At 40.6% G+C, this 14,924-nt stretch overlaps 1 protein-coding gene across 1 annotated transcript; it reads left to right on the top strand.

Moving 5' to 3' along the window:
* Positions 1 to 5,905: 5,905 nt before the first annotated feature.
* Positions 5,906 to 11,104, top strand: LOC118565751 (transmembrane protein 256-like). The gene is made up of 4 exons (XM_036146701.1): positions 5,906 to 6,031; positions 6,405 to 6,442; positions 7,314 to 7,394; positions 10,342 to 11,104. Exons 1-4 carry the CDS (start codon positions 5,950 to 5,952, stop codon positions 10,483 to 10,485), a joined length of 345 nt encoding a protein of 114 aa, XP_036002594.1. The 5' UTR covers positions 5,906 to 5,949; the 3' UTR covers positions 10,486 to 11,104.
* Positions 11,105 to 14,924: the final 3,820 nt, after the last annotated feature.

Below are 14,924 nucleotides of genomic sequence, written 5' to 3'. Positions count from 1 at the left end.
TGTCCTCTCTCTCTCTCTCTCTCTCTCTCTGCTGACAGTACACCGCTCTTTGCTGAAAGGGATGTAATGACGCGGCGGCCCAGGAAGGCCCAGACGCCGTCGTCCACAACGCGCTCGCATTTGCGACCAAACACCTCCAACACGTCAAATCAACCCACAAAAGATAAATAGCTGGCTGAGGCAGCAGCCTTTTCAGAGCGAGCTGAAGGCGGCGAAAGCCTGCAACAATCAAAACACATCAAGGTTAAGGGAGAATTTTAGAAATATCGGGTCCCATGGAAGGGGAGCAGGGGAGGCTCTCAGCACTGAAAAGAGTCCTTGCTGGAAGGAATCGCAGACCTGATTTCCTGAATCTCTGAGTGCCACAGCAGAGGAAATGGATGACACTTCTGACATTTCCGACAGTAATACAATGCAGGCCTCCCATTTCAGACAGCATCACTCAAGGTACAGCTTGTTTCTCGAAATAATAACGTCTTCGGGGTCTTGCTGTGGTGTTTCAATCTTTCTTGTTACCTGCGGAGGGGAAAAAAACAAAGCCGCAGCTTTATTTCCATGCTGAAGAGGCAGCCGCTTTCCACTTTATTTGTTTTGAACTGAAAAGAAATCTATACCGCTAACAAGGACGGAAAATTGGATCAAAACAACCCAGTATGATAATAATGTTATACAATATATTGAATGGAAAGTGTGAATCCGGGTTTGTATATAGCGTTGATAAGTGTTGAAATAGATGAACAGGAAACAAAAAAACAAAAGAAAACACATTATTTCTGAAAGGATACGACTGAAAGTAAGACGAAATACTGTGCTGCCTAGTAGCGGGTCTCTTCTAAACGTCTAAGCTGCAAAACAATGAATATTTATTTTTCCATTAGCTGGAATTAAAGAGCAAGTTTAACCTGTTGTTTACATCCACATATCATCAGGTGTAATAATGGACTTTTCTACCTTTTTTTCTGGCTGTTATGTTTCTGGGGGAAACATATTTGTTTCCCCCAGACAAACATATATTTGGTTTTGCTTTTTTTTTTGTAGTTGCTTTGTTTTTAATGATGATTCCATTAAAACTATACAAAGCAACCAGGTCCTATGGTTAAAAATAATCACCCACTAAAACTAATAACCATTTAAGATCATTTCGCAGCATCTAAATTGTTAATTTAATAGATAATTTAATAGGTTTCTCCAAAACCTCCTTTCTATGACTCATTTAGGGGTGGGCTTGCTGGTGGGCATGAAATCATTGTCCTGCTGTAGACAGGCACCACATATTCCCCTTGAGGATTTTTTACTGCAGAGCATAATTCAAGGTTTTTTATTAATAACTATGGCAAATAAACCCCGTCCTGTTGACAAAAGCAGCCCCACAGCATCACACGACCACCACCGTGTTTGATAGCTGGTGTGATGCTCCTTTGCTGAATTGCTGCATTAGAATTATTGCTGTGTTTCTACCTTTAAGCGTATTGGGTTGTGGTACGCTTGTCGTATGGGCACAACGCTGCCATCTAGAGTCTAGGAGAATAGTGTCAATTGAATAGAGATCATTTGCGAGTTGCCTCTGAAAACATGTCTGAATATTTTCCCAAACATCCTGGATATTATCAGAAAGTTGTTTTTTTTTGTTTGTTTGTTTTGTTTTGCCTACTTCGTGTTGACAGACAGGTTCTATTTAAACATTTTTTTTATTCTATAAGTCTTGATGTCATAAGGCCCGGACTTATCTAGTGAAGATAAACCAAATAATTGCCTTTGATTGCAGTTTAAGGGGACATATCAGGTTTTTTAGTTCTTTCGTTTTACATTTGTATATAGTGTGTTCATATGTGTTTTTGTACTGCAGGCAGCGTATGATTTTTACTACTGCATTGTTGTGGTATTGTATTATTGTATAAGCAAGCACATTGTGAACATTATACAATTTCCTCCTCGTTGCACACTTACCTGGCAAATAAAGCTGATTGTGGTGTAAACTATTCAGTTGTTGTCTAAAAAAAGTGGAACTGCAATGCTTTGGTCTAAATTCCTCGTTATTGTCGTTCTGAGAGCAGCACGTTTTGGTGCTGTCTCTTTAAATGCAAAGGACACCTCACACCCTGCCCCCCTCCAGGCTGCACAGTATTCCACTCCACCCCGTTCGGCCATATTTGTGGTATGTTGGGGCCGACAAGATAATGTGAACAAGCCAACATTTTCACTCATCCGTTTCTTCTCGTGTCGGCATCCGTGAGCTTGGCCTACAAAACCACGGCGAAGAAGAATAAAAATGGCGGATTCGGAAATTTGGTAAGCTGGAAGTACATGACCCGGCGGCTGTATACTGCTGGTGACATAACTGTTCAAAAAAACCTAACAGAGAATAAAGAAAACTGAAAAGATATGATCCAAACAGGGTATAAACATAGCTATGCAGCTCCTGGACGGACTACATTCAGACTGCAGCTCTTTCATCGGGTTTGTCTTTTCTTTTTTTTTTACATGATGCACTCTCCTGAACAAAGGTGGAACTTAATAGTAACTTTCCGCATTCTTCCTTGTTTTTTTGGTTTTTTTTCCACAGGAGTTGTATGTCTTCATGATCCGCGCCCCGATCGCTACAAGACAGGCCAAACGATCCGAGGAGACCGGACACGTACTCGCCGACACCTCTGCTCAAACACTCCGGAGTCACTGGAGAGCAGGGATGAAGACAGGCAGGCGGGCGAGCTGAAGTGAGATGGATGGATGCTCTTGAAGGAACCTCTCTGAAACGCCGCTGCGGGGATTTGAGATCATTTGCGACTTGTCTCCGTACACAACATGTAAAAAAAAAAAAATCATGTTTTATTGTTGTCCTTGTGCTCCCGTCTCACCTGAGCACGACGAAGAAAAAAAAAAAAGGGCCTTTGGGGAGTGGATTTCGCTCAGAGTGACCAAGCGTCCATCTGCTCCATACTAAACGTAAGGTCCATTTAAAGGGACCCACACGCCGCCTCACTGACGACAGCTTAAAACGCACAGTTGACTACGACAGCTTGCGACTCATGCAGCTTATATTTAATTAGCAACATGGTCATTAAAATGTGTTAATTGCATGCATTGTGGTAATTCTGTGTCAAAGTCAGCTAAGGACAAGGCTTGATGGGGACTGTGGTTTAGTGGCGCCGGTAATGCAGTGTGACCCGCTGTAATTTCAATATGATAATTGGAAGAGGTCCCCCCCCCCTACTTCATGATCACAGGCTAAAACCTCCCCATTGAGAAAGCAATAGGGCTCCCCCTGTTGGTGGGAACCCAACAGGGCTTCAAGGTAACTTATAAGGGGCGACGTCTAAAACATCCACATTTTAAAGCCACATGATGAGAGAAGTTTCTTAAAGCGTTGCACTTTTTCGTGTCATGCCATGTGGAGCATGATGTCTCTGGGATGGATCAGAGAAAAATTTACCCGCTGTTGTTTCTTGCAAGGCCTCTGTTGGGTCAGCTGTCTGTATTCAGAGCCTTTTTTCATGACCATCAGAGTATTGGAAAAGTGTATATTTCTCTTTCTAGTTTTAACAATAGTTGATATTCACTAATTCAAAAATAAACTTGGAAAGAAGACCTTCATATGTTGTTTCTTTCTCCCTGTTTTGTCTGTATGTTGTGTTCAACTTTTCACCCTTAAGTCAAGTCAGGTTTATTTATTGTAGCGCATTTCAGCAGCAAGGCGGTTCAAAGTGCTTTACTTAATGAAAACATAAAAAAAAAAAAAAACATCATAAACACATCGAAGCCGCTGCTGGTTGTCAGAACAGTAACAAAGTTAGTTGATTCCGTTTTTATTTATTTTTTATTTATTTTCTCATCTACGGCAAGATTCCTGTTCCTCAATAACACTTTTCTGGTGAAAAAGGATCTCTGCATTTATTTGTTTAATATTTATCAGAGTAATTTTTACTCTTTATAAGTACAGCTTGTAGATATGTTTTAGTGGATATATTATTATTATTGGTATCAAGGTTTTTTATTTTTTGGAGCTGGTTTTTCTGAATACGTTTGAAAATTTTTTAAATGACTTGGAAATAAATGCACCTTGTATGCACTGATGTTTGAATTTGTGCCTAAAAAAGTGCGTGTTGCTGTTTTGGTCAGGATTAATAACCCTGATGAATGTCTAAATAGTTGAGTTTAGTTTTCAGCTGCCTAACACGATGCATAGAGAATAGGACTAAAACAATGAATGACAGCAAAACTATAGACTTAACTCTAGGTATTTTAATTACTATGAAAAATATCCTGTTTGATTTTTTATCTACCTAGTGGCTTTCTTGAAATGTGTTTACAACAGTCTCGGTTGGAAAACTTAAGCTCTACCTCCAGTTATAGTTTAAATCAAATATGCAGGTGTTTGACAATACTGCCTTTTTTTCAGATTTAATAAGATAAATCTGTAACAGAGAAACAATAAATATTGGTAACTTTTGCTGCCTCATAAGCACATGGCAGACAAATTGGATTCTGGACTTGAGGATCGGTGAAAAACCTGCAACTTTCCAAGGAAGGCGACTTTAGGAGGTACTCTGACTTCTGATTATAAATGTAAAACAACAAACAGTTTATCTTTTATCAGAATCTGGGCCTCATGAGACCATCATTATTCGATAAATGTAAAAACAAAAACAAAAAAAAATTGTCATTTCATATTCCATGAATTTCTGTTCATACCTATATATATTTTTTTTATTTATTTTTTTATTTTTTTTATTTTACAAAAAGCATGATTTCACACCTTTTTGTATATTTTTTTAAACACTTTTAGTCAGAAATTATTTTAAATTTAGGAATTCCCAAGGTCCTCAGACTGGGGAAGACTGAAGAGTGTTCTTGAAAAAGAGACAAAACGTTTCAACAAAGACGAGCCCTTCCAGAGGAACTCCTCAAAAGATACATTTTATTTATCAAATTATTTATTCGACGTGGATTATCTGCATCAGGACATTTATTTTAAAATTAAAAAAATAAAAATAAAATTACAATTTGGAACAAAATAAATTTTGAATAGTCTTTACATTAAAAAGTGCTGGCCATAAATAAATACATTAAAAAAAAACAGCTGCCTAATTGGATGCCAACTTGAGCCTTTTCAAGAAGAAAAAAACAACAGGTGGAAAAAAGCACAATTTAACACAAAATTTAGAAGATTAGCTTTCAAATAAACATTTTTGCATCATCAATCAGTCTCTTATTTAGCAGCAACAGGTGGGGGAGGGACTTTCTGTAACTCCAACTTCTAGAGGACTTTCTCTCATTAAAAGGATTTCCACCGTGTAAACAGAAATGTTCGTTTTGGAACCACAATAGTTTAATATAGTGGGATACCCTGATAGTGGAAAGCACTTAGTTTAAATTTACAGCCCGGTCTTCTTTTCTCTAAGCCATTTCTGTGTCCAAACATGCACCAGTTTGACTGTGACAACACAGCGTTGCGTGATGTCTTCTGGAATACAGTTTGAGAGCTTTTATTGTCACAAATGATCAGTACCCGGGACATTAAAAGCTCGGACAAATGTATTCACAGCAGCACGAAACCCAAAGGCGCTACAGTGGCTGCTCAAGTGTAATGTCAGTGTCAGATCTGTCCAGCTTGGGCGAGAAATAGTTCACCCGCAGGGCTGAAACTGTGGCGGCGGAGTCGCCATTTTGAATCACGTGATCTCCAAGGTCCCCCATCGCCGCTGCGTTCACCTACTGATCAGATGCGTTCGGAAAGGAAGCGTTTATTTAAGAAAATGGTTGAAATTGTGTGAGAAAGGAGCTTAGGTTAAACACCAGGATGTGCTAATTTCTGTCTTTGAATTGGTGTAATTCTGTAGCTTCACTTTATTAAACTAGAAAACGCCTTAAAAAGGCAGTCCGTTCAGACGTTGGTAATTACAACGGGACAGTGAACGCAGCACCGCCATCACTGATCATTGGCAGGAAAACATGGCGACGTCTGTTTTGGTCCGAAGGTTAGCAGCTCTGTCGGGGGCTTCTGCGGTGGGAGCTGGGGCCTACGGAGCTCACGGTAGGAGGAAATCACGCTTCCTCATTTCTTCTGTTGTGACCTAATTTAATGTTACTGTCGTTACCGTTAACGAGAAGCAGGAGAGGTGTCATCTTAATATCCGCCATTCCAGCCTCCAACCACAAAACGCCCTGTTTTAGGATATCTCTCATTTCAACATTCCCTGATGACAAAACCTTAAAACTCTTAAGTGCAATTATTGTATTTTGCAAAGCTGCACAATTCGGCGTCTGAATAATGTACAAATATCTGACATTTAAATGTAAAATAAGTTATTTCATAATCAAGGTGACCCGCCTCTACAGTTAAGCCTTGAACTCTGTGTTAAAACTTGAAAGCTGGAAGTGATTCCTGATCTAATGTCTCGTTTCAGGTTTCAAAAACAGAGACCCTGATGACTACCGATTTGCGGTATGTATTTACTATATTGTATAAGTTTATTATTTGTTGTGGGTTTTTTTCTGCTTTTTACAGGTAAATGCACATTTCGTATCTTTAGACAAAGGTTTGTCTTAAGATCAGCTGTTAAATGTCAATAGGATATAGATGTGTTTTTTTTTTTATCCTAATATGAAATTTTAATTGATTTTTTTTTTTTTTGGACACTTCATCATTGCATCACAGATAATTTTGCTTGTACATTCAGGAGGGGAAAAATATACACATAGTTTTTAATTAATTTTTATTTTTTTACCACGTTCTAAAGACTTTAAAACAAACCCCTAAAATACAGCAAAACACAGCCAGGATTGTACAGTCATTTATTGTTTAAAGCCTGATTGGAAAAGACATTTGTGGGGTAAAAAAAAAACACATACTTTTGTAGAATCACCTTCAGCAGCAATGACTTTATATCTAATTTTACCTGTGTCATCACTTCCTGTGGGCAGTTTTACCCCAGTGTTATTGACAACACGAGACTATGTTCTCTCTTTACAGCACAGACCTGGCCCTCACAAGTCTGGACTTTGACTAGGCCATTGAAATACCATAATTATTTTGGTTTTCAGCCATTCTCTTGTAGATATCCTGCTATGTTTGGGATTATTGTCCAGTCGGGCTCTGTTTATCATAGTGAAAATGTCTTAACCTTGGCTTCATCAGTCCAAAGAAGATTGCTACAGAAGTTTTGTGATTCATTTAAACTTTATTCCCCAATGGTAGTGATATTCATTCCTGTCTAGGATTTATTTCTTTAAAAATAAACGGCCAGAGATAATTTACTCATTCTTCATTATTGCTTAAATGTTGCTTCCCCCCCCCCCCCCCCCCCCCCCCCCAGCTGTACGAAACTGCCAACAAATACCATTTCTACCACAGCCTGGCCCTGCTGGGTGCTGCACATTGCGGAAGGCCTCTTGTGGTGAGTACCGGGGGCGTCAATGTTTGTTTTCATGATGTCTAAAATTACTAAAAAAAAAGGGTCTTTAAATCTGTGAAGAGGTGAACGCACATTAATGAAGATCTTTACAGTGACGAGCTGTTTAAAAAAATAAACAAATAAGAAAATTCAGCTCTAGGGTCAGAGGTGAATAAGGAAGAGAGCACTGTAGTTTTCTCTGAAGGTTGACCAGAACATTAAACGTTTCTAAAAAACAGTTTTCAGCAACGTCTGCTTTGAAAACAGTCCATTTGTTGGCACCCTAATTCATGTAAAAGGAGTTGGCCTTAGATGCAGATTTTCCTCATTTACAAACACGCCTCCAGTCAGAGATTATGGTCGACCATTCGCATTTAGTCTAATTTCTTTTTCAAACCACGTTTAGCACCCTTTCAAAGCCAAATAAAACCAAAGAAACCAATATTAATATGTTGTGGTATAATAAACCCACCTAGATCCATTGTGGCTTTGCGTTACTTCACCCCTTCAATAAATCTCAGCCTTCCTCCATTTTACAGTCCTGCAGAAACCACTTTGTGTACTTAACAGGTTTATGCTGCTTAGTAGTTAGTTATTGTGACAGATTATGTACATAATAGACTACTCAAATCTCCCATATAATCTACAGTGCTTTGGAAAATGGCTTTCTCCCTTTCAGATCTCTTCTTTATTTATTTTTTTGTTAAGCTTAAAGGCCCAGCGTGTAAGATTTTCACCATACAGTGGTGCTAAATGAATTGCAAACGGCTTTGTCATTAACGCGTAATAACTACTTCATAACCGCGGAGTGTCATTGATGTGACAATCATGTCCTGCGTGAATTAGCCAATAGCTAATAGCTACAGTCATCATGTGAAATGGTTTCTGGCACTTTTGCCAAGTCCATTAGTTTTTTTGTTCTTTGTTGGCTTGTTGTTGTTTTTTCTGAAGTCGCTGGTAAATTCTGTGTTGTATATTATTCTTTATTTATTTTTTGGGCTCGTTTCTAGGGGGAGACGAACAAACGAGCCGTCTCTGGTGGGGAGGACAGAGCAGCTGCCGGCCCACACTGCCCTGTTTCTAACATAAAACCAAAATAAACTTCACTGTTCTATAGAATTAACTCACCTGTTCAGCAGAAAGCCCGCAACCTCCGCATCTGTTCTAAATCCCTCATGAATTATCTCCACCTGGTAATAATAGCCAATATTAACTCTTGTTTTCTCCTGGTTATTACTTCTTTTTCTTAGTTACTTTCTCTTCCCTCCCGCTGGGCACATAGTATAGATGGTCCTCCATTTCAATAGAAAACGGCAAAAAGAATGATCTACGGTCGTCTTTGCTTGTTTTCTACTCCTCATCCACCGACGGCACGTCTTCATATAGCACACAGATGGGGAAAACACGCATGGCTGACCGGTTTGGTCCTTTTCAGCTACTGAAATCAGAAACGGCGAGGCAACATGGCGCCTCCCAGTGGTTGCACCGACACCTATGTATTTATAAACTACTAATTCTAAGTTAAGAGAACAATTTTATTTTGGATCTGATGTCATTAGACTTTGTCAGAAAATGTATTTATGAAAGCAATGCCTGATTTTTGCCAAATCTGTTACACACTGTCCCTTTTAAGGTCTCGGATTTAAACAACTTTGAATACGGCGTTCTCACCAGCACATTTCAGCGTAGTTACGCTGAAAAGCCGTCCCCCATTAGGCTAAAAAAAAAAAAAGAATCCCGGCAAAGAGGTACCCTGTAATATCGAACAAAGCTAATCAGAGGTAACAGTTTTCAAACGGTTTTATTTATTAAAAGTCTATCCCAGTCAACCTGGCCCAGTTTTAAAATATAATTTTGCCCCTAAAGCCAAAAATGTGTTTTTCCATAATTGATTACGTTAACTGCTGATGAGGCTTTTATCGCGTTTTATTCAGCCTCAGTGGGGGGTTTGCTTAAGATAATTTCACAGCATCTCCTTCCGATTCAAGTACAGACTTTGACTAGGCCACTCCAAAACCTCTGTTTCCCGTTCTTTGAGCCAGTCAGAGATGGACTAGCTGTTGTGCTTTAGGCCCTTAGTCTCTCACTGTGGTTCACTGGAGTCCCAAAGAAATGGCTTTCCAGACCGACTGATATCAATGACTTTGTTTCTCATCTGTTCTCGGATTTTATTTTATTTTTTCTGTCACATAGCGGCATGATGTGTTGCTTTTTAAGCTGTGCTTGCCTACTTCCTGCTGTCGGATGGGTTCTATTTTATTTATATAGCATCATACAAACTCAAAGAAACGACAGAAAACATGTAAAACACAAAAACCTTTCTGCTTCAGATTATTGTGTAGAAAAGAAACAAATGTTAAATTTCTATTAATAATATGTTACATTTTATTTCATACATGGTGTTCAAAGGTACAAAAAATACTGTTAAAATCTAAATAAGGGAGAACCCAAAGGCATTTGTCTTTTGTTCCAGCCATAACACAAGAAACACAAGAAGAACAATTCTTGTTTTCTGCCCCTTTTTGCTAAACAATAATGAATAACATTAGTTGTCATAATCTAAATCAAATACAGTAAGTTAATTTAACTGAAAGGCTCATGGTCTGATTGTCAACTTGGTCACCAACCACTAAATTAGTCCATAATTTCATAAATAATTTAAGCGTGTTCTTAATTCTTGACAGTACATGTGCCCTGGTGTGGCGAGTGAAATAGAACTCCAGGTTCCTAAAAATGTGTTTCGACAGCTTTTTACCGTCTATATAGGTAAAACCAGGCTTAGAAAACTCCTTTTTGTTTTTGTTTCTCTTTGCTTGATAAAAGGGGGAAAAATGGAAGAATCTGCAGGGGGGTGTGCGTCTGTGTTGGAAATCTCCATCAAAGCCTATAATCACCCCATAAATGATGCACACCGTGTTGAAGCTGTTTTTTTTTTATTCTTCATTTCCAGGCTGGCAGCATCCTGCTGGCAGGCATGGGGATGTTCTGCGGCCCCCTGTACCACCAGGCTCTGACCGGAGACCCCAGCCTGGGCAAACTGGCTCCCGTGGGCGGTGTCGCCATGATTGCCGGCTGGCTGGCCATGATCCTCTGAAAGTGTGACGGCTCGTGTCTTCTCCAGAGGCCTGCCGTGCCCCGGCTAACCGTCAGACCTCGGCCCGGATGGAGTGGGGAGCTCGTAGCTGGAGTTTGCTGAGGGGCAGAGCCGTTATAATGTCAACCGTCCAACGGCCGCCTGCCTCCAGGAGGAGGATGTCAGCGGGAGATAAGGTCGCGGCGGGATTATCACTCCTCGGCCGCCGCTGTCGGACTCTGATTGGTGCCTCGTGACTTTTTTTTTTTTTTTTTTTGCTAAACTTTAGAGGGGAAATGAGTGCGGCGCGTTTTTGAAGCGTTCCCCCAACCCTCCAGCCGTAGATCATCTCTAATGAAATGTCAGCTGCGGACAGGAGAGGAATACGCTAACGAGCTAGCAGAGATGCCGCACGCTGTTAAATAGTTGTTTTGTTTTTTTAATGTATACTCGTGCAGCCTAGGTGTCCTCAAATCAGGGATTGTTTGTGTGTCAGCATTATATCTGAGAAAAATGATCCTTTGCCTACAGTTTAGGGATCATGAAACACGGCATTGTTTAGTTTTCTACACATCGGTTATTGGCGAACAAGCATGGTGTGTTCTAATCACTTGAAATAAATTCTCCAGACTTTATTAAAGTGGGTCCATCCATTGTGTTATTGATGCCGTTTTGGAAAGCCGCCTTCTTCTGATTCCTGTCAGTTTCGGACTGGCCCGACCAGACTCTGTGGCGGGAGCTGAAGATTAGGGTGATGGCAGGGAGGCCTTCCAAGCCAAAAGCCTTGGACGTCATCATCTAAATGTCAGCGGGATGGTGCAAAAAGCTGGTCAGCAACTATAAGAAAAGCTCGATTGCTTTAAATTGATCGTTTCAAAGGGTATAAACGATTTGAAGTGTCATTTTAACTTGCTTTTATCATTTTCTTTATAGATGTCTCTCTTGTTTTCCTATCAGAAACGGGCTTCCTGGTTAAAAGAGAATCATTTTAAATCTCAATCAGACAGAGGAGTGAATAAAAATGGATTTAGCCATAGGTTTAATGTATCACAATTGAATCTGCAAAAGTAGGGCGTCAGATTTAAGTATTATCCAGATTGAGGTGATTATGGAAAGCCAGCTTTATTTATAAAGCACTTTACAAACGACAGACACTGACTAAATAATTAAATATTAGAATAAAAAAATGCTAAAAAAGTAGAAGGGGAGGAAAGCAGGTAAAGAAAGCAAAAGGAAAATTTGTGAACAAAATCAAAGAGTCAAAAGCCAGACTTTATTCCTTGCCTGAAAGTAGTATTGATCAATCGCTGCTCTGTCTATCCGTCCAGCATCCATCCATCCTTCCTCACAGGCCATAATTTACATACCTGACAGAAATTCTCACATCCTCAGGTTTTATTTTCTGTTTAGGAGTATTTCCTTTCCAGAATTGCCACATCCATGATCAGAATCAGGGATTTTTCCAAAGTTACTGACTTGATGTAATCAACCAGCGTCCACTGTCGCCGCCTGCTTGCTCAGGACCGGCTGCTGCAAACGCTGCGACTCTATGCAACCGGCTTGACGTCCTGTAATAAAGTTTTTTACCAATTGGACATACTGTCTGAATTTGACGGTGCCGCGTAATGACCGGGATAAAGCCGGAACGCGTCCACATGGTTGGGTTCGTCCGATTTAGATTGTTCTGTGGATAAATTGCATCCCTTTGTCTTGTAAAGCGACTTTAGGTGGCGTGTTGTAAACTGGTGCCACATAAACCGAGCTGAACTGACTTGTAAAAACGGCTGAACCTCTCCTATAGCTTGCTGTGAAATAATAAAGGAGCTTTTATTTTCCCCCCGCCTCCCGTGAAAACCGCACATTTACATACCTTTTATGAGAAAATACCTTTTTCCTCACTGTCTGACAATAAAACGTCAAAATAATGAGATTTCTTTTTACTTGCCTCTATCTCTGAAATGTACATACACTAAGATTACAATGCCTTTAAACAACTTTGAAAGACCCAGATGAGGATGTCACAGGTTTGTACGTGGCAGCCCTTTGGATCAGCTTGTCACTGAAAAGTGCCTTACCTGTTAGTTCTGGTTAAGCCACAGCGGTTCAGTTAAACCGATGGTGCCTCAAACACTCTTCTTCCTTTTGTGGATGAGCTTTGTTGTGAAATGGGCACATCAACGGCAGAACAGGGAAAAAAATTAAAGGTCCTGGCTGATGCTGGGAAGAGTTTCTTTATCCACTGTGAGCTCTGAGCAGACATGGTCTGAAAAGCCACTCGGAGAGGAGGAAGCCATTTCTCCAAAGGAGACTGAAAGAAAAAAAAATATCCCCCGGGGATAAAGACCTCAGCTCTTGAGGGCGTCCCGCCTGGTCTGATGACAAAAAAAGTTGAAGTATTGGGCCATGATGTCATTCATCGTTATATTTGGATTAAAAAGAGAGAAATCGCCCCAACTGGGGGAGCATGGGGGTGGCAGAATCATGATGAGTGTTTTTTTTTTTTTTTGCAGCAGGAGGGACTGGTGCACTTTACTAAAGCAGATTGCATCACGAGGGGAAGAAGATTATGAAAAAGAAAAGGTTCAAGCAGGCAGGAAGTTAAAGCTTTGGACAAAATTCAACCAATGAAAGAAATCCTACCCGATCTAGAACAAACTGGTCTGATTTAAAGATGCTCGGTGCCTTTTCGTACAGTGAATGTAAAGTCAGTTTAACGAGTCCTGTGACTTGGCTGCACACTTGAGCCCCATAATACGTGTCGGGTTGAGCCGAGGGTGTCTGTTGCAGGGCTGAACGTCCTCACAGATCCTCCGAGCGGCATGGCACAAAGGCCTTCATCATCAACGTCCTCCTTTCAGCCGGGGCCAATGTTCAAAATTAAAGTGAAAACCACTGAATGGGGAGCGGAGAACCGAGGACGTGGTGAAAAATAGCCGGATTTGCTAAGGTCGGCACATAAACCCAGGATCTGCTCGGAGAAAGAGGTGCAACAGACACCAAAACGGGACCCCTGATGGGTCCCCCCTCGTTGGATTCAAGCAGCTACCCGGTGTTGATCCGGACCGGACGGTACAAAGGCCCGCTGAGGCACAACCACGCGGCGGCTCGCCATCTACGATCCTCTCAGGTGAATATTTAAAGTTCCTGTCATCACATTTTCAGGTTTCTTCTCAGAAAAAGAGAAGACACAAGCGATGAATTATAGACCGGCTTCCAAAAAGCAGTGTTGTTGTTTTTTTTTAATATTCATTAACCGGCTCACTGGGCCTTTCTCTGGACAGGCAGCGCTGCGTGCCTGTAAGGGGAGCAGGGATGAAAAATGGAAGAAGGTAAAGGCAGACCAAACGTCTCCGGCGGCTTCGCACGGAACAAAGCGAATCCTTTCATCGCCTCGACCAAGTGCTCTCGTCTCCGCTCCACACTTTGACTCAGTTTACAAGACAAAACATCTGAATTACTAGTAGGGAGCCTGACTTCTTAGGAGGGGATGTTTTATTGCAGATGTGCGCCTCTGCTGGAGTAAATCACCGTGATGCGTTCGTTTGGGCCTGATATTGTTGAGAGAGGACGGCTGAACCTTCTGATTGCCTCATCCGAAGAGGAGAAGATTCGCCCCTCTGCTCCCAAACCACAAATATAATTCACAATCAGGCCCCTGTGTTCGGACAATAAAATCTACTTAGACAAGCTTGGTTTATTCTCTGGAAATCGAACGGATCCAATTTAATCGGATTTACCGACAAGTACAGGAAGCGGGGCTGCACAACTTAGCTCCTGATTGCTTCGTTGCGACGTCTGTCCTAGTTTGCGGAGCAAGATTGTGTGTTTCAGTTCATTTGTAGTAATGCTGTAGTGTAATTGTTGGGTCGATGTTTTCGTATCAGCTCATTCAGTCTTTCTTCCAGATAAGCAACACTGTATTCAGAAAAACATCGAAACTGTGGAGGGAAAAAAAAAAACATCTTAAAGTCACACTTTGGGTGTTAAACTGCTGGTAGAAAGCTGAAAGTTTAACATTTTATATATTGTTAGCCTGTTTTTTTTTATTTATTATTATTTAACCTGGTAGAAGAAACTCAATTGGCTAAAGGTCTTATTCAGGTGCATTTCAATAAGAATTCCAAAAAAGTTAAAAAACAAACAACTGGACTTTATTTTTTCAAAGTTTGCAGACATTTTGCTTCCCATCCAGAAAGCTTTCTCAATTCAAAATGTCTGGAGTAATGTGGAGTTCCAAGCTTTATAGTACTGCCCAACAAAGGCCTTGTAATGGCTTAGATAACATACAAATTCAACTGAAACAGATCCACCCCCTTAATAGTGGGGAGTCGTTAAATTCATTGTTGGGCTGCAAATTGAACCGAAACTTGTCCACGCCTCTGTCTTCAATAAGAAGTTCATTTATTTTAGCGATTCAGTTGAAAAGGTGGATCTCATATAGATTCATTGCAAATGGAGTG

The sequence above is a fragment of the Fundulus heteroclitus genome, chromosome 14 (assembly GCF_011125445.2).
Source record: "Fundulus heteroclitus isolate FHET01 chromosome 14, MU-UCD_Fhet_4.1, whole genome shotgun sequence".
Classification (NCBI taxonomy): Eukaryota; Metazoa; Chordata; class Actinopteri; order Cyprinodontiformes; family Fundulidae; genus Fundulus; species Fundulus heteroclitus.
The sequence above is the reverse complement of the archived record's forward strand: the minus strand, read 5'-3'. Positions and strand labels throughout refer to the sequence as shown.

Bases quoted from the DNA above. Each gene is read 5' to 3' on its own strand.
- LOC118565751 (XM_036146701.1), top strand. From the start codon at position 5,950: ATGGCGACGTCTGTTTTGGTCCGAAGGTTAGCAGCTCTGTCGGGGGCT. The intron at 6,443-7,313 runs GTATGTATTTAC...CCCCCCCCCCAG, and splicing joins CTGATGACTACCGATTTGCG to CTGTACGAAACTGCCAACAA. The intron at 7,395-10,341 runs GTGAGTACCGGG...CTTCATTTCCAG, and splicing joins ATTGCGGAAGGCCTCTTGTG to GCTGGCAGCATCCTGCTGGC.